This window comes from Pan troglodytes, chromosome 9 (assembly GCF_028858775.2).
Source record: "Pan troglodytes isolate AG18354 chromosome 9, NHGRI_mPanTro3-v2.0_pri, whole genome shotgun sequence".
NCBI lineage: Eukaryota > Metazoa > Chordata > Mammalia > Primates > Hominidae > Pan > Pan troglodytes.
Genome location: NC_072407.2, coordinates 78115495 through 78135677, shown reverse-complemented (window position 1 = coordinate 78135677; position 20183 = coordinate 78115495). Strand labels below are relative to the sequence as shown.

At 39.0% G+C, this 20183-nt stretch overlaps 1 protein-coding gene across 2 annotated transcripts in view; it reads right to left on the bottom strand.

Moving 5' to 3' along the window:
- Window positions 1-20183, bottom strand: part of UVRAG (UV radiation resistance associated) — a 325150-nt gene that overhangs the window by 20592 nt on the left and 284375 nt on the right. For both annotated transcript variants that reach the window (XR_010147617.1, XM_508649.8), the window contains exon 14: window positions 6016-6107. Coding sequence is in view for 1 of the 2 variants with exons in the window: in XM_508649.8 (XP_508649.3) it covers window positions 6016-6107 (92 nt within the window). In the remaining variant the exon portion in view is untranslated. The remainder of the gene's footprint in view (window positions 1-6015; window positions 6108-20183) is intronic.

Below are 20183 nucleotides of genomic sequence, written 5' to 3'. Positions count from 1 at the left end.
TTCTTCATTCCCTTCTCTAGCCTCCCTGGCTTCCGTAATGCCAGGCTGGGACCACAGAGATGAGTAAGACGTGGTCCCCAGACCCAAGCTGCTCAAAAGCCTAGTGGGTAAGACTCGGCAAAGAAGTGACTCTAAGCTACTGAGGGAATACATACTTATCTCTGTAGCCGCCACTGTGGTGTTGAGTGAGTGAATGAATGAGGTAGGATATGACCTGGGTCTTGAAGTGAGAGCAACATCTAGATAGGGCAGAGGAAGGGGCAGGCTATTCTGGGTAGTGGGAACTTGCCTAAGTAAAGAACGGAGGTCACAAATGAGAGTGCTATGCCTGGGGGTCTGTTGAGAAAGGGTGGGAGAGTGGTGGAGAGACAAAATCGAGGCACTGCCTGAGGACCTGGATGCTGGGGCCCCATCACACAGCCCACTCACAGCAACCTCGCACATAATCTCTTCAACTCAGTTCTAAACTTGTTGTCTTACAGGCAGCCATTAGGCTGCAGCTTGCGTGCACATTCTTCAGCACCCACATCAGTGGTGCCTGTGCATGTCAATCTGAGTCTCAGATCACTATGCAGGCAATAGTAAAAGAAAACTGGGATGTTTAAATGACATTCTGGTGACTTTCAATCACAGTATTCAAAAGAGCACAGATTCTAAGCTGAAATTCTGCTTTTCAAAATTGTGTTGCTTGGCAGTTACGACCAGGTTATAATCTTAGGATGAAAAAATGGGCACTCCTTTTGGAAAGACCTGGCATAAATCACTGAGAGCTGTGCCCTGTGCAACTGTGTTCATAAAAAATGGGGGTTCATTTTAGGATTAATCAGGTCGATCATTCTCATATTAGCTAAGAATTCCATAATGTGCAAGAAAAAGAATTACTTTATTAAGAGGATTTTTATCACAGCTTTTCTTTACAAAATAAAACAAAACAAGCTGTCACATAACTTTGAAGCTTACCATAAGGAGGAATTCAGTGAATGCACTGATCCTCAGCCAGTATGAAATCCTCAACACCAAAAGAACATACAGCAATCTGCCTCCACAGGGACCAATCTGTGAATGGTAACAACCACACAGAAAATGGAAGTGTTTTGCTTTACAAAAGATGTAAGAGCCTCCCTTAGGAACCTGAGTTTTTTTACCCTTTGCCCTAAGGAGCACAGGCTTGAGAGGTAACTCCTCACTCCACGGCTGCTCTCGGAAATTCTCAGATTTCCTCTGAGATTCAAAGTGCTTGCTCCGGCTTTGTTTAGCTTTGTGACTTCCAGCCTGGCTTCCTGCCGTGATCTTTACTTGGAACTGATATGTAGCATTCATTTTGCAGTGCTTTGCATCTACTTTAGTAGCCTATTTTACGTTACAGTACCATAAAGTGACACATTCCTGTTCACTCAGTGTTAATGTGCTTGGCACAGCTGGCAGAGAGGTGCACTACATTTATAAATGTATGAGCTTGGAGCTTAATGGGTTTGCTGCAACAGTGCCAGGACACCTAGATTCTACTTTTATTGCTACAGGTTCATGGGTCAATTATGCCTGGAAAGTCAATTAATTTCTCCGTACCTTAGAACTGAGAGTTGCTGGAAATTACAGTGTTTTAGGAGTAGAAGGGCAGTCAGGTTGCAATGAGGAAGCATTTATATGTAAATAATTTGAGTAAATTGTCTACAGACATCTCAGAAGAAAAGGACCTAATCCCTAAGGTTCCAGTAATTTGTTGTGATTTGTTTCTCATTCCAAATGCTTTTTCATCTCTAATTTTGTATTTGTAATTTTGTATTCTTTTTCTTAAAAAGGATTGCCAAGGAACCACAAAGCCCAGATTCTCCCCATTCTTAAAATGAATTTGCATTCCAGCCAAGGTGCCTATTCATTGCCAATAAAGCTGCTGTGTTCATAAAGCTGCTTTTCTTAAACTATTCCCTCTCTATGAGGCGATGAGGTGAGGAAGGTGGTAGGAAAGAAGGAAGAGACAGAGCACATTCTACACAGAGGAAGAGTGAGTGCAACCACTCAGACAGGAAAGAGCTTATTCACATGACTACACAGAGGCCAGTACAGCGACAGGACGTGAGAGTGGAAAGGGAGTGGTATCAGATGAGGCAGAGGCCAAGTAGACTATGGAAGAAAACTTGGATTTCACTCTTGCCACTGAAGCTGAAGAGTGATTAAGATCTAGCCAACATTTAGAAAGATCATCCTGGCTACTGTGGAGAGTGGACAGAGGCAGGACAAGACAAGGAGACAAATTGCACTGGTGCAGCTGTTTGGGGAAGAAAAGGTGGTGGCTTGGACTGGAGTGGCAATAGCAGAGATGGGAAGTGAACAGATTGATATGTATTTTGCAGATAGTGATGACAGGGCTTGCTGATGAATAAGACTAGCTCTGATGTGAGTGGAGAAAAGAAAGAGATCAAGGATGATTCCCTGGTTTGAGCAACTGGGTAGACAGGGTCCCATTAGCTGATAGGAATTATGCTGGTGGAAGGAGGGTTTTAGCTGTGTTGAGGCTGAGATGCTTCTAATACTCCCAGGGGCAGAGTCAAGTAGGCCCCTGGCTATCCAGAGTGTGCAGGAGAGGTTTACACTGAAGACAAAACTTTGGGAGTCATAAGCATAACGGCTTTCAAAATGATGGGAATGGGTGAGAACACTTAAGAAGAGGGTAGAGAGGAGGCAGAGGAGGAAAGAAAAAAAGAGAAGAGAGTAGAGAGGGAAAAAGGGAAGAGGGCCTAAGATGGGGCCATGGAGAAGCTAGAAGCAGAAAGCCAGGAGAGGGCAGTCCTGTGGAAGACAACAAGGAAGAGTGTTTCAGGAAGGCAGGAATGGCCAGCAAGGCCAGGTGCCACTGAACAGGATAAGGATGAAAAGTGACCTTTGAGTTTGGGTCTATGTTTAGAATTCGGTAGACACCAAGCTAGATAAAAGGAATTTCAGTATACTCACAGAACTAAAAATCAGACTGGAGTGAGTTAACTAGGAACTGGAGAAATGAAACAGAAACAGACCTGTAAGCATTACAGAAATTAAATCAGTAGTTAAAAATCTACACTCTCCCCAGCAACAAACAAAAAACAGCAGCTTTTTTCTAGGTTCTACCATACCTTTAAGATAGAGATACTTCCTCCTATCTTATATGAACTGTTCTGGAGAATAGAAAAGAAGGTAAAGATCCTCAATTTATTTTATGAAGCTCTTATAACCTCATCATGTTTGGTCAATTCTAACCAAAATCAGACAAGGATTTTATGTGAAAGAAAAACTGTAGGCCAGTCTCATTTCAGTTTGCAGATGAAGACATTCTAAAATATTAGCCAAGGAATCCAATAATGTAGGAAAAAAAAATACACATGACCAGGGGGCAAAGATGGTTTAACATTAGAAAAATGTAGTGTTACCTCAATAGATTCAGAATAAACATGGTAAAATTCAAAATACACATATTCATGATTAAAAAACAACTCTTAGTAACCTGAGAACAGAAAAATTCTTCCTTTTGCTCATGCAGGATATCTACCCCAATCTACAATAAATATAATACTTAATGGTGAAAAATTAGAAGCATTCTCTTTGAAGTCAGAAGACAAGGATACCCACTATCACTGCTCCTGTTCTGTAATAAAACATAGTAAGACAAGAAAAAGTAATGAAGTTATAAAAATAGAAACAATACCATTATTCACTAAAAATATGATTGTATACACAAAAAATCCAAGAGAATCGAAACAAACTATTGTAACTAATGTTAGCCAGAACACACTCTCAAAATACTAAATATCAGTGCTATTCCTGTACATCAGCCAGAAAATGTTAACTATTATAATAAAAAAATTTACAACAGCAACCAAAACTGTAAGCTAATAGGACTAAGTATATCTAATAAAAGATGCATAGACTTTTATGAAGAAAATTATAAACCTCATGGAGGTATGTTTTAAAAAAGCAAGCGATGTAACATGTTCATAGTTAGGAAGACCCAATGTCATAAAACTGTGAAATCACTCAAAGACTCAAGTCAAGAAAAGCCAAGAGTTTTGAAGAAGAGCCTTCCCTAACAGATATTTCCCTAACAGATATGGAGGTTAGCTTTTCCCTAACAGATATCAAGAAAATTGGAGGTATTTTCCTTTTCTGTTCCTATGAAGGAACATGGCTTTAGGAGTTAAGACTCTTGGCTCTCTCCATCCTCTCACTCTCTCAGAGGAGGAGGGACTTTCCTGATTGGTGAATCTAGAGGGCAAAATAGCAACTGGGTATTCTTGGCTCAGCCCTATCTGGGCTCCTGAAGAAAAGTCACCTGATCGCTGTCTGCCAATGTAGTTAAGGGCCTGCCTCTGTAGGGAAAGCCTATGGCTCTCCAGTTTACATTGTGATTATGAGGATAAGTTTAATTTTGAGTGACATCTTTGCAAGCCCGTTTTATTTCAGATCTAAAGCCCCATTTTCCAAGTAGCTTTATCAACAGTAAAATGGACACTTTGATTTTTATTTCATCCTCAAGTCTCAACAACACTTTTAGAAATTACATCTTACAATAATTAAAAATGTCATACTAATCGATGGCTAGCCAAATAAAGCAACAGAACAGAATAGGGATCCTGGAAATGGATCTCTATGGATAAGCGAACTTGGTTTACAAAAGAGATGCCATTATCATCAGTGGAGAAAAGACAGACACTTCAGTAAATGGTTCAGGGACAATCTGCTATCTGTACTGAGCAAGATTCATTTAGTGTGATTAATTAGTGTTGTAGGTTGCCAATTTTCTCATTATTTTAGGTTATTTACCATTGTGTTAGAAAACCTCTTCATGAATTCTGTGCCTTGTTTCCAACTGGACCACAAATCTCTTGGGGACAGGGCTTGAGCTTTCTCATCTCTCTAAAGCACCTATCACAGAGCTTTACACAGAGACAAGCTAAATAAATACCTGCTAGCTCACTTTTATTATTCTTATTACTTTACTTTAAAACTTAATTCCTCTCTCATATTCCTGAAGGCATCCGGGTCCATATCAACACCAAGCTTTAATAATTATTTTGATGTTTTGAGTGGAATTCTTTAAACAGTTGTGTATTTGCTTAACAGGAGTCCTATCTAAGACCAGACATCTGGAACTTGCCGTTTTGAAAATCAAAGTAAAGACCAACCACAGTTTTTTTACTTTTCTGAAGGCACATCAGCAGAGCAAATCAAATTTCAGAGAGGTAGAATTTCAAATCCACACAGCAGATGATGAGAAAAATACCTGGAATCAGAAGCCAGTGCTGCCCCCAGCTGTCTAACTCTACAGGCCTGCTTTCCAGGCACGTGATTTTGTAAGTTACTGCCCACTACCCAAGGATTCAAACTTCAAGAATTACTAAATGGATACAGCCAACAACTTTCCATTTAGGTCAAGTGAATGAATCTAATGTCTTCTTTCTATCAGACTTCCCCTCTCTCCTTCTCTTTTCAAAGGTCCATGTCTATCCTGACGGAGCACTTTCAGCAGCAGCTTGCCCTCACGGTTCAACAGGTACTGACACCACACACAAGAAACATTTCAGAATGTACCTACTGGTCTCAAACTAAGTCCTGACCCCCTGACCTATTCCTTATCTGCTTTCTTCCTTTAATGCTCACAGCCATGGTCCTGATGCTCATTCTATAATCAGGCCCTTCACCTGTTCTTTGGAAAGGTCCAAGGGGCTCTGGGTCTCCCTTACCATGAATCATACTGGCTGTCTTCCAGTTTGTCTCAGCAATGCCCTCAAGGGCTCCTTGCTCAGCCGCCTTCCCAAAGTTCAAGCAATATCCCCTTGGCCCCTCCTCCCTCCAAGGGGGCTACATCCTCCTTAGCCAGACGGGAGCTTAGATCTCCCCAACTGTGATGGCGCCTTTCATTTTCCTCCCATATCTCATTACAGAAGAAAACTCAGAGGCAGGTGTGGAGCAATGTGGAAGTCAGAAAAGATTTTCAGGATCCTATCCACATTACAGTTTCTGGTTATCAGAGATAAAGGTACTCACCACCTGACCATTAGTCCATGCTCCATGAAGTTTTTCAGGTTGGGAAGGGTTTGCCGCAAGTCTGGAGTCCCTAGTCCATGTTGATATCTTAGCTGTGAAGGTGAAAAAATAGAATTAAAGATATTTTGGCAGATTATAAGCTTCGGAAAAATGAACCACTAAACAAGTTATTTTTTTGAACTCTAAAAGAGGAAATGTAAATGTTTGAGACTATTATCAGCCTCACAGTACTTTCCACTTACTGGGTATTTGACATATAGATAAGCACGTGTATGAGTATGCACACCCACTTAAATTACGATGGTATTTAAGGTAGCCTCTTCATCTACTTACTGTTCTCTTGCCCCCTAAACTTAGAGAAGACTAAGAGTGACCAACTGTGGAATGAGGATATTTCAAAGACCCCTGTATCTAGCCTTCTTTTCTACCCCCAGACCCTGGTAGGGTTTGCTAACACCAACTCCAGGGACATATACCAGAAAACCAGTGTTTCTTTTTAGATATTGCCAGCTTCCATTCAGCCCTCCCCTTTGTATAAACAAGGGTAAGGACCATCTTGTATTCATCTCTGACTCCAATAGTGTCTGGCATAGTGCTGGTACTTATTCAATGCTTATTAAACAAATACATTGCAACTCACTTTTGACAGAGGCTGTGCTCTGTATTTCTCTTGAGTCTCTAACGTTCCTCTTTGTCCAGACCAGAGCACATAGCTGGAGAGGTGGTACAGGGAAACTGCTGGCTTGTGGGCTAGATCTGCCCTTTGTTTGATTTATTTCTGGTAGAGGCCAATTTTCTAAAATTAAGTGTCCTTCTGAGTACTCTGGATAAGTTGCTAATGGTTTTCATCGGTCTGTTCTTCACTTCCTTTCACTGTGTCTCTGAATATCACCATTTGCTTCCATAACTGACCATAACGGAGAGCCGAGGTAAGCGGATGTGCATATTCACACACATGCTCATCCACACATCAAACACACAGTAAGTGGACAACACAGCTCTGCAAAAATGTGTTTTTCAAATGACATATTACACATGAAGAAAGTTTATAGACTTTATAAAATGTATGTCTGTGTACAAATGTGAAGGGGCATCGGTCTTAAGGTTTAACTCTTTTAGCACTTAAATTTAAGAGTTGCTAAGTCAAACTTTTAAATATATCCCTCTCTTAAAGAATAAAACCACAAATCATGTGAATAGAAAGCAGGCCTTCAGAGTAAGACAACAGGGGGCATAAATAAACACCTACTAAAAACAGTCAGTTTTCTTTTGTTTGACTCTAGAATTCAACTGATTTTTCTCTGCTTGAGTGATACTTAGAGAAAGAGTTCACTCTCACTGATTCTGGGCTTTTTAAGAAAAACCTCCAAACATAACTGGGTCTCCTGAATGGTTTGAATGAATACACACATAAAGTAAGGATGTAGAAACATACAATGTTAAAACTAAAAGGTATCTTGAATATTATTTCAGCCAATCCTTTTCTTTTGCAGATGGGAAAACTGAACCCCAGAAAGGGGAAGTAAATTATCCAGGGCCACATGGTTCAGTGGCAAAGATATTATCAGCCAGGGCCTCCTTTTCACAAACCATGCTACTCTCTACCACCTACCCCAAAGTCTGAGACGAAAACTCGTAACAATACTTGAGAAAGCAGAAGGAAAATAGTTTTTTCCTTTTTCAAACCTAGCTTGGTGACCTAAATCACCTCCTGAGATTTGCAGACCTTGAATTATAAGATCTACCCCATATTAAATGACATCATTTCTTGTATTAATATAAATGCATTTTTCCATACATTGATAAAAGCAAAATGGCTGATATCCCAACATGACATTCCTGAATTCATTGTTTCAATAAGAAGTGAAATCGTTTACACATGGCATGGAAATTTTACCTGTGATTCATACTGAAAAATATTAAACATCAAGGAAAAAAAAAAAACTTACTGAAATAACACTAAGCTATGTGTCTCCGAGTGAGTACACAGACAATTGCCTGCCCCAGGTTCCACAATGGAAGATGGGTGTTGAACTGTTTTCAGAGACCACAGTGAAAATTTCTCTCCAAGTCTGATTTTAACCAAAAAAAGAAAAATGTGGGAATTTCAAGCCTCTGTCTGGGTCTTAACTCTCCATTTGCTGCATAGTACTTTTTTTTTTTTTTTAAATCATAGAATCTTTGAATTTTACAGCTTAAAGAGACCCTGGAGACCATCTTTCCAACCTTCTTCCTCTTATAAATGAAGAAACTAAGGCTCAGGAAGACAAGAGCATCCTGCCCAAAGTCACAGGGATGATAAGGGACAAAGCCAAGGCTAGAACCGCTTAATAACAGCTCCAAATTCTACCATATTACCCTTTAAATTTTCCACATAGGGAACTCAAAAATAAATGCATACATAACACATATATTATTATTAATAAAGTATAAGTATGGTTTAACAAGTCTAAACCACTACAAGATTTATAATGAAAAAAAAAAGCAGTTCTCTGCTCTACTATCTACCTCAAACTCTGAGAACACCTTTTAGCTGTTTCTTCTTTACCTCATATTTCTGAATAATATGCTTATATTAAGATTTCTTATTCTCCCTTCCCCTCCAGTTAGAGACATCATCTACTATGCTCCCACCATGAAAGAAGAGAATTTAGCACTCTTACACCACTTTGCTCTCACACAAACACTTTATCCCCTTTCCCATACATTATCTACTAGCTTTTTCTTAAAGAATATGAGAACTTGACTCTACTCTCCCACACATAGTTCCCTTCCTCGTCTTCTCAATACATTCAATATCATATTTTAAATTAAATCAATATTTACTGTTTACCTCACTATACCTACATAAACACTGTTCACTGCTGAGCCATGTAATGTATTATTCCTTTCTTGTACTTTTTTGTTTGTTTCACTGGAAGTGATAACTGCCATTTTTTCCACCAGTTGAGCTTTTCTATGTACTTGTCACTAGATACTCCCCAAACTCTAACAAAAATCTTAAAACTGGCCAGGCATGGTGGCTCACACCCATAATCCCAGCACTTTGGGAAGCTGAGGCGGGTGGAGTTTCAGACAAGTCTGGGCAACATGGTGAAACACTGTCTCTACCAAAAATACAAAAAATTATCCGGGCATGGTGGTGCTTGCCTATGGTCCCAGCTACTCAGGAGGCTGAGGTGGGAGGATTGCTTGAGCCTGGGAGGTTGAGGCTGCAGTGAGCTGAGATTGTGCCACTGCACTCCAGCCTGGGTGATAAGAGTGAGACCCTGTCTCAAAAAAAAAAAAAAAAAGAAAAAAGAAAAAATAAATAGAATAAAAACCCTTAAAACTCTTCTCAATCTAACTAAACACACCATAAAATTGATCAAGTCCATTTTGCTCTTAGATATATATTTCCTGAAGCCTCCTCTCTCTGCTTCAACTGAACTGGCTGCTAGCTAGGCCTGCTGCATTATATTCCTACAAGCTTCTTTAGCCATCATGCTGGAAATTTTGTTTACTTTTCTTCTGTGCTGAAGCTGTTATTTCCTAGATTGTCTTCTTTCTTGATCTACTGCCTCATCTTGGTGGAGTGTATCCTATAATATCTTTCTGGGAAAGGATAGCATGGGAGGTAACTTTCATGACACCCTGAATATTTGAAAATATAACTATTCCATTCTTATACTTGAATGATAGTTTGCCTAGGTATAGAACTCATGGCTGCAAATACTTTTTCTTAGGTAGTTCCAAAGTATTTCTTTACTGTCATTTAGCTTTTCACGTGGTGACTGAGAAACCTGTTAACATGCTGGTTCCTGATCCTTTGAATGTAAGTTGATTCTTCTCTCTGGAAGCTTTTAGGACTTTCTTCTTTAACCTTAGTATTCTGAAATTTCATAGTGATAAGCCTTCATTTCGGTCTTTCATTCATCATTTTCAGTCTGTTTTCATTCCCTGGGCCAAGCACTTAGTACATCCTTTCAATATGAATACTCTTATTGCCTAATTCTGATCATTTTCTCCTATTATTATTATTTTGCCTCCTCCTCCTTCTTCATTTTACCCTCTGGATTTTTTTTTTTTTCACTTTACCCTCTGGATTTTTTTTTCACTTTATTTTAGACTTTTTTTTTTAATATTAGAGGCTTTCCTCTAATGTCTAGTAATCTTTGGCTGTTAGTTTATCTTTACAGGTGAGACTGTGAGACTCTAAAAAGCTGTGAAGGAAGTCTGTGCATTGGCAGTGCTTGATGACTGGCTGTAGGGGGAGGGTTCATTGCAGAATGAGTGGATGGAAATCCAGCCTTCCCACGGGGAAAGGTTAGTACTACAGCCCCAGTACTTTTCATTGCTGCCTCTGTTTTTTCCCCAGAAAGAATCCTCCGTCTTGAGGCATAATCTGGATCTTATTTGGGGAATAAAGTTGGAAAAGGCAGTTGGGGAACTCTGTGTTGGTATGTTACACTTTCACGTAATCACCTTTTGGTAAGGCACCTTCCTTCTTGTTCCCAGTATATCAAGCAGTTTAGGTTCAGAGCTTCTTGGGCTCAATCTTTTTCAGCAAGTAAATCTTCATTTTCCCACTAGGGCATGTGGGAACGTAGTTATTGGGCTACACAGAGTGGGAAAAGTGAACTGGGAGTATTACTTCTCTTTCTATAGACTGTCAACCTACCCTCCTATGTTTAGCTCTGTATATTATCCCTAAACTTCATGAGATACTCGGTACCACCACATCCTTCTGGAGTCTGTGGTTTGGATTATATTGCTTCGTAAAGGCTTCTGCCAAGTCAGTTTATCACTCATTCGTTTATTTGAAGTTTTCTAAATTTTCTTGGTCTTATCTATTCTTTTCATCCTTGTGAATTTAAAATTTTAAAATTATTTAACCTTATTAGTAGCATTTTAGTAGAGAAGTGACTTAAACAAACATATTCAGGCGGGTAGACTGCTTGAGGTGAGGAGTTTGAGACCAGCCTAGCCAACATGGTGAGACCTCATCTCTACTAAAAACACAAAAATTAGCCAGGTGTGGTGGTGTGCGCCTCCCAGCTACTCGGGAGGCTGAGGCATGAGAATCACTTGAACCTGGGAGGTGGAGGTTGCAGTCAGCCGAGATTGTGCCACTGCACTCCAGCCTGGGTAATGGAGACTCTGACTCCAAGCAAACAAACAAATAAAAGTCTCATATATATATGGGATTTTATATATAAAAAACCAGCTTTTCAATACTGGCTAACAACTCTTCTGATAGCTTTTTACACAGTACTCATTACTCTGGCAGAAAGCTCTCTTTCTTGTCTCTATGTCTCTCTCTAGGCATCCTATATCTCATGTCTTATCTATTCTCAAAGAACCAACAGAAGTTCCATTTTCCACTGGAAGCGCTCTGATTACTGTAGGTAAGTGGGCATTTTACCCTTGACCCTAAACTCCTCCCCATACGCACTTTTCCATTTGTTCTTTTTGGAAAGCCTTAACTAACTGGATAGGTACTTGATAAATACTTGTTAATTAACAAGTTAAATTAATACAGTATAGGAAGAAATGAGAGGCATCACGACACAGTAGGATAGGCTTAAATGCAGAAGAGCTGGGTTTGAATACCAGTACTGTCACTTACTAGTTGTTTGACTTTGAATAAGTCACTTCTCTGAGATTCCATTTCCTTACTTGTAAAATGGGGATGTTGCCTGCCTTGCAGAGCTGTTGTAAAGTTTAAATAAGATAAAGTATATAGACTATCCAAAATAATATCTGGTACATCATAAGTGCTCAATATAAAATACCTGTTATCATTACTAATACATATATATATATATATATACCAGATATATATATATATTCTCCACATTATCATCATCACAGTATCTACCACTAGGCTGGGCATAAAGCTGGTGTTCAATAATGGCTTACCACTTAACTACTAAGAATGGGGGGCAGAAAAGGAAGAAGGAAAGAGTTACTTCAAATCAAAGGGAAAATCTTAAGTACACTGTTCACTTTTTTAAATGCTAATTTTCATTAAGCTTCTGAATGCATGCACTCCAGAGAAGCAGGAATAAACACACACATGTCAGTATCTTTAAAATAATTATATAGTGAAATGGAAAGACTGATACATGATGTGAGTGGTCAGGGGACCTGGTGAAAGACCCAGCTCTGCTGTATGGTCACGCAAACTCCTTCCTTGCTTGGGCAAACTTTCAAAAATTTCAATAATCTTCAACAAGTTAACTCCCTGGTAAGATATTAGTAAAAATAGAAAGGAAAAGAAGGAACCAGGTCGAGGAGGAAAGGACAAGGATAGGGAAAGGGGAGAAAGAACTACATTTACTAAGTCTCCACACGTCCTATTCATTCATTCAGCAAATATTTATTGAGTGTCCACTAGGCTAGGCAATGTGAATCAGCTCTCTGTCTTTGGAATGAGAGGCCTGGACTCACGGCCTATTCTCACCATATAATGTGTGTAACTTTGAGCAAGTTACATAACCAATCTATGCCTTGTCTATAAACAGGACCAACAATATTTATCTCATAAGATAGTTGTAAGAGTTCAATTAGAATTTTATAGAGAATAGAAGTTCCTGAGGCCTGACTTTTACAGGGTAGTCATTATAACTGCTGAGGGCTAAGAGTGCTAAGCTGAAGAGTTCAACTTTATCTTGCTGGTTAGCAGTAAGAACCTACTCCAGGGTTTTAAGCAAGAGAGTGAACAAGGGAAACAACTGCAAAGGCAGCTATGGACAGGCTAAAAGACTGAAGTACTCTTGTCTCTAAGAAATCTTACTTCAGGTTCCATCAACACCTGCCCTCACCAACTATTATCAATCCCGCACTTCCCTAAACATTACGGCTCCTTCTGCTCTCATTTTTGATTGGGGAAGGCAGATGCCAAGAAAACTAGGCAAATAAAATATTGCTTTGGGTCTGTCTAACTGCCTCAAATTAGCCTCTGAAATAAACACCTTTTGTAACAACTTCCTACTGCACCGCCACCACCAAAACAGTCTAAGCAGTCTTTTAAGTGGAATTTTGGTTTCAATTAGTTTGAATTTCAGCTTTACTTTGATTGATTTAGGACTCCATGGGGGCAATTAAGATTTTGTTCAACTCTATGGCTAGTAGGCAACCAAGATGAAAATTACACTTAGATAATAAGTTAGATGGGAAGTGGGGAGAAACAATGTTCAGTGGTTTCCCTGGAAAAATTAACAAACTGTATTGTCTGGTAGCAAAAGATAATCCCTATGCTAAAAAAGCCCAGGAAGATCTGGCTTTATAGTTACCGGAACAAGCAAAAAGAAAGAAAACCCAAGCAACAAGTACATTCAGACCACAACAGACAACTACGGCCATGTCAATTCCATTAACTGTCTATGTTCTCTCTGTTTTCCTCTCCTATACCCCCTTTTTGTATAAAAATATAGTGTTTTTCCAAAGCCACATGCTGGTTTCTTCTCAAATCACTATACATCCACTTTGTGTTTCATCAAATAAGACAGATCAACTATGACGTTACAGCTCTTGCAGTTGGAATTAACTAGTTCATGCAGCTTGATAAATGTTGCTCCATTGATGAGGGAAGACCACTTGCAGCTCTGGAGATCACATTTAAAACGTAGTATGATTTTACTGCTGAGAAATAAATGCTGTGTTCTTGCACCCAGTAAGCATCCTCCTATTGAGCTGAGAGGTTTAATTTAATATCAAAGTGCTCAATTTTATTTTTATTTTTTAAACACAATTTTTCCAGGCCAGGAAAGCCTCTGGGGATTCAGGAATCATTGTGTCATTTCGGTTTTGGCACAGGAGAAATGCAGTTTAGACAACACACACACATGTCCCCACCCTTCCAAACTGTATTCATTCACACAAAGCCACTTATTGCCTGACTTATTAGTTCCATATGTGGCCTGAGCTAAGCTGCATGATATGTTTGATACAAACCGTGTGTTATCGTGAGGGAATGTGGATTAATACAATGCTTCAAAAAAGGTTACTAAAAGATCAACACTTTCATGATGGGATTACAATGAATTTGACTACAAAGAAATGGTGTGGAGGAACTGAAAATTTGAAATGAAAAATGCATATATGCATCAAAGATTTAACTTTAGAGATTTGCCTTATGTAGGCAAACATCTCTGTGGAACTAGTTACCACTATTTCAATCCATTTTTAAGTACTACTAAGTTTCACTGACATGAAAAGAACTAGATTATGCGCTTGGAAAAAAAGAGTACCACCATGTCAAAAACAAAATCTGCCTTCCTAGAAGAAAATGCAATTCTTTCAAGACGTGGAAAAGCTACTTAAAGAATATTTAATATGAGCAATAATATTGTTTCTTACAGTGAGTCATTGCAATATATACCTCTAAGGAAAAATATAAAAACTCGATTATGGGCCTCTGGTTGCAAGAACAACCTAAGTACTTTTCCAATCCCATCTATAAACACGTGCCAGTCTTTTCCAAAATAGATATGTTATAATGTAAACACTGGACACAGCTCAGGTCTACCATTCTGAGGACTGAAGCCTAGAAGTCAAAACTAGAAGCTTTAAAGTCTAGTAATTGAAAAAGCTTCTTTCATTTCTCCTTCCAGTCACACTATCAACTGCTTTCAGAATCATAGAATTAATACTAGAGCTGAATGGCACCTCTGAAGAAAGTGAGAGGTTAAATGGCCTAAGGTTGAACAGGTTGAGTCCAGGGACCAGAATCCAAGTCTGCCAAGTTCTACCCTTACAGGCTCTTTTCTTTATATCATATGTTGCCTTATTGTATTCACAAGGCACAGATTATATCTGAGTTAAATTTACCATTATAAAATCTGCCATATTAAAAATATTTCAATTAAGATGGTCCTTTGCTTTGGAATCTTATATTGGCCAGAAAGCAACTAGAAGCACTATTAAACTCATGCAACTCTGGAGTCAACCTGTTAGTGTAGTCTCTATCACTTCCAATCCTTGTGAGTTGCTAAGGAGGATTAGTAACGCACATTGCAAATAAACAATCAAAGCAAAACTGCAAATTTGTCAAAAGCAGGTAAATCACAACCTTGGATGCAACTGCAATCAGTTTTAATCAGTGGTCACCAAAGAAGGGCTATGTTCTCTGGAGGCTAAAGGCTATATGAGTCAGTAGACTTGAGTAGGATCCATTAATGTAGATATTCATGCTGTTCAGCAGGTCCAGCAGGCCCAACTTCTGCTCCTTGCCCTCATGTTGATAGTCCTGTGTACCTCGATTTACCCCAAAATACCCTGTATTGACCTTTGGCCCAATCTGGATCTTTGATTCCCTTCACAGCTAAAGCTTACTCTCTAAACTGATCAAATTTGACATTTCTGAGGCTGGGTATGGTGGCTCGCGCTTGTAATCCCAGCACTTTGGGAGGCTGAGGCAGGTGGATCACCTAAGGTCAGGAGTTCGAGACCAGCCTGGCCAACATGGTAAAACCCTGTCTCTACTAAAAATACAAAAAAATTAGCCGGGCATGGTGGTGTGTGCCTGTAATCCCAGCTACTTGGGAGGCTAAGGTGAGAGAATTGCTTGAACCTGGGAGGCGGAGGTTGCAGTGAGCTGAGATCACGCCACTGCACTCCAGTCTGGGCAACAGAGCGGGATTCCATCTTAAAAAAAAAAAAAAATAGGCATTTCTGCTTCCAATTCATTGACTTTGATGCAATCTTGGTGCAAAGAACTATACACTCAGATCAAGATTACAGTCTAATAGAACACAGACAGTTTTCCAGAACATTGTAGAAATGGAATCATAGAGTATTTAGCCTGTTGTGTCTGCCTTTTTTCACATGAGATTCATCCAGGTTGCTATATGTGTGAGTAGTCTGGTCCTTTTTACTGCTGAGTAGTATTCTATTCTATGGATGTACCAAAAATGATTTATCTATATGCCAGTTGAGGGACATCTGGGTTGTTTCTCATTTTTATTATTAAGAATTAAGTTGCTATAAGTATGTGGACATAGGTTTTTAATTGGACTTATATTTTTGTTTCTCTTGGACCAATACCTAGGAGTGGAATTGCTGGGTTGAATGGCAGATATATCTTAAACTTTATTTTTAAAATGCGAACTACTTTCCAAAGTGATTATATAAGTTTTTCATTCTCAGCAGCAATGTGTGAGTGTTTCAGTTGCTGTGTACTGTTATCAGCACTTGATACTGTCAGTTTTAAAACTTTAGCCATTCTAGCAGTTGTATAGTAGTGTCTCAATGAAGTTTTATTTTATTTATTTATTTTTTGTTTTTGAGACAGGGTGTCATTCTATCACTCAGGCTGGAGTGCAGTGGTGTGACCACAGCTCACTGCAGTCTTGACCTCAGGCTCAGGTGATCCTCCTATCTCAGCCTCCTGAGTAGTTGGGACTACAGGCGTGTGCCACCACACCCAGCTGATTTTTTGTATTTTTTTGTAGAGACAGCATTTTGCCATGTTGCCCAGGCTGGTTTCGAATCCCTGGACTCAAGCCATCTGCCTGCCTTGGTCTTCCAAAGTGCTGGGATTACAGGTGTAAGCCATAGCACCTGGCCTCATTGTGGTTTTAATTTGCATGTTCCTAATGACTAATAATATTGAGCTTTTTATTTTTTTAAGACAAGGTATTGCTTTGTCATCCAGACTGGAGTGCAGTGGCAGAAACACAGCTCACTGCAGCCTTGACCTCCTGGGCTCAAGTTATCCTCCCACTTCAGCCTCCCAAGTAGCTGGGACTACAGGTGTGCACCACCACGTCTGGCTAATTTTTGTATTTTTAGTAGAAACAGGGGTTTGGCAATGTCGCCCAAGCTGAGCACTTTTTTCATATGTTTATTTGCCATCTGTACCTCTACTGGCCCTCCCACAGTTTCTGTGATCTATCTAATGGTAAATGTGAGGTACCTCTGATGAACACTTAACACATATGATTTATACCCTCTGATTAATCTTAATATCTTCTAATTAGCAACCCTCTAATTGATACCATTTCTGCCTAATCTAGCTAGAGTATATTCTGTTTACTGCAGTAACACAATCTTATAAGCAATGTGTAGCTACAGGGAGTTCCTATGTATGGAAAACACAAATGAAAATATTATTATAAGTGCAGGGATTCTTTATAAAAATTCAAATAAATCTACATATCAGTTTTACTGAAATGAAAAAATGCACTTAAATCTGTTGCTATAAATTGGATTACATAAGAAACATACAGGAGCATTCTGGTACCTCCCCAGCCACGTATAGTGACCACAAATACCCGACAGGATCATTAGAAGAAATTACTTAATTCAACAAGTAATAAATAATTACTGAATTGTGTGCATGTATATGTGTGGTGGTGACGATAATGGCAGAAATGGAGATACATGCATGGCACTGTTTGTAACGGGAAATTTGGAAATAATCTAAATATATGTTAGGCTTTTGTCCAGGTTCTATGATGGAATAATGATGGTGCTAACGATAATGAAAATAGTGCTACAGCTGTTAATGTGTTTATTCAGTGATTAGTTATGTGCCAGGAATCAATGCTAAGCATTTTATGTTATATTATTTCATTGAGTCCTCACTACAACATTATCACGGTTAAAGAAACCGTGACGTAGAGACAGAATTAAATGATACAGTTTGAATGTGCCTGAATTCAGGCACTTTGAATTCTAGGTTTGTCTGAATCCTAGCACTTTGAACTCGTAACCACTTAAGAACGATGATGATAATGGTGATATCAATAGCAGCTATTCTTTTTCTCAACCTGCAATCTGTGCTAGGCATGGAACTAGACTGTTTACTTATGTCATCTCATTTAATCTTCATAATAACCCTAAAGGTAGGTGGTGTAATTCCCACTCTACATATGACAAAGTTTAAAAGGTGGAAGGAGTTGCCTGAAATTCCCCAGGTGGAAAATAAAGGAGTTGGGATTTGAATTCAACTCTGATAGTTTACATTGCAGCACACAGTCTAAACATTGCATATAAGTTGTTTAAGATTTTGTTTTCTTTTTCCTCATTTACTCCAATAATCATAAAGGAGACCCTCAAGTCTTTTTTTTTTTTAATCAGGGAAGCCCATTACTTCTCTTGATTTCAGAAATTTGACAATAGTTACATCTCTGTTTAGTTACTGTTCAGCTAAGCTATACATATTTAGTCTTTTAAAATCGTTGTTTCTAAGTTAATCCCTACAGCCTCTTAATCATTCTTTGTGTCTCAGAACTCCCTCCAGTTTTCCTTAAAGAATCTGGTAATGAGGTGCCTTAAATGGAACACAGTTTTCCAGAATGCTCTTTTCTCTCATTAATGATTTTTCCCCTAAAATATTAATTTTACTATAATAGCTACTTCATGCCTTTTAAGTTTTCTGTGGAATTCCTCTGACCTCACTTGAATTGCAATAGAGTCCAAACCCATGAGTCCACTGTTTAGTCTCTCTGGTTGATCATAAATAAATGTAGCTTCAAAAAAAAAAAAAAAAAAAACTAAAACAGCAATGACCTTTCAAGTGCACACTGCTCCTCACAGTTTGTTTTCAAATAATGTAAATAATTGTTTTGTCTCACAATTCATTTAACAAAAAGAAATGAATTCATTAGATATGTAATAAATATACGTGAAAGGTGTGATTGGGTATCACAAAATGACTCAGCCATGAATACTACCCTGAAGGAGGTTACCTCCTCATACAGTGCGGAGAGAGTTTGATGGGTGGGAGTAGTAGGCAGAATTTTAAGATGGCCCCCATGACCTTCACCCCCTCGTGTTAATTCCTTGATAATTTTATGTTTACAGCAAAGGGAGATTATTTTGGTGGGACAGTCTAATCACACAAACTCTTTACAAGCAGAGGTTTCTCTGGCTGGCAGCAGAAGACAGAGAGAGAGATTCAAAGTATGAGAAGGGCTTGATGGGACATTATTGGTCTGAAGATGGAGGGTCATGTAAGAAGAAATGTGGATAGCTTCTAGGAGCAAAGAGTGGCCCCTGGCTGAAGACCAGCAAGTAAATGGGAACTTCAGACCTACAGCTGCAAGGAATTGAATTCTGCCAACAATTTAGATGAGCTTGGAAGTGGATTATTGCCAAGAAACTCCAGATAAGAGCTCAGCCTGGCCAACACGTTGATTCTGGCCTTGTGAGACCCCGAGCAGAGAAACCAGCTGAGCCCACCCAGACTTCTGACCTGCAGATCTGTGAGATAAAAATGGATGTTGCAGAAAAGGCTTTTGATAAAATTCAACATCCCTTCATGATAAAAACTCTCAACAAACTAGGTATTGAAGGAACATACCTCAAAATAATAAGAACCATCTATGACAAACCTACAGTCAACATCATACTTAATGGGCAAAAGCTGAAGGCATTTCCCATGAAAACCAGCAGGAGACAAGGATCCCCTCTCTCACCACTCCTATTTGACATAGTATTGGAAGTCCTGGCCAGAGCAACTGGGCAAGAGAAATAAATAAAGGGCATCCTAACAGGAAGAGAGGAAGTCAAACTCTCCCTGTTTGCAGATGACATGATTTTATATCTACTAAACCTCACAGTCTTGGCCCCAAAGCTCCTTAAGCTGATAAACAACTTCAGCAAAGTTTCAGGGTACAAAATCAGCATACAAAAATCACTAGCATTCCCAACAACAGCCAAACCAAGAGCTAAATCAGGAACGTAATCCCATTCACAACTGCCACCAAAAGAATAAAATGCCTAGGAATATAGCTAACCAAGGAGGTCAAAGATCTCTAGTAGGAGAATTAAAAAACACTGCTCAAAGAAATCAAGATGACGCAAATGGAGAAATATTCCATGCTCATGAATTGAAAGAATCAACATCATTAAAAAGGCCACATTGCCTAAAGCAATTTATAGATTCAATGCTATTCCTATCAAACTACCAATGACATTCTTCATAGAACTAGAAAAAACTACTTTAAAATTCATATGGAACCAAAAAAGAGGCTGAATAGCCAAGGCAATCCTAAGCAAAAATAACAAAGCAGGAGACACCACGCTGTCCAACTTCACAACTATATCACAGGGCTACAATAACCCAAACAGCATCGTACTGGTACAAAAACAGACACATAGACCAATGGAATAGAATAGACCCCCCAAATAAGGCTGTACACCTACAACCATCTGTTCTTTGACAAAGCTGACAAAAA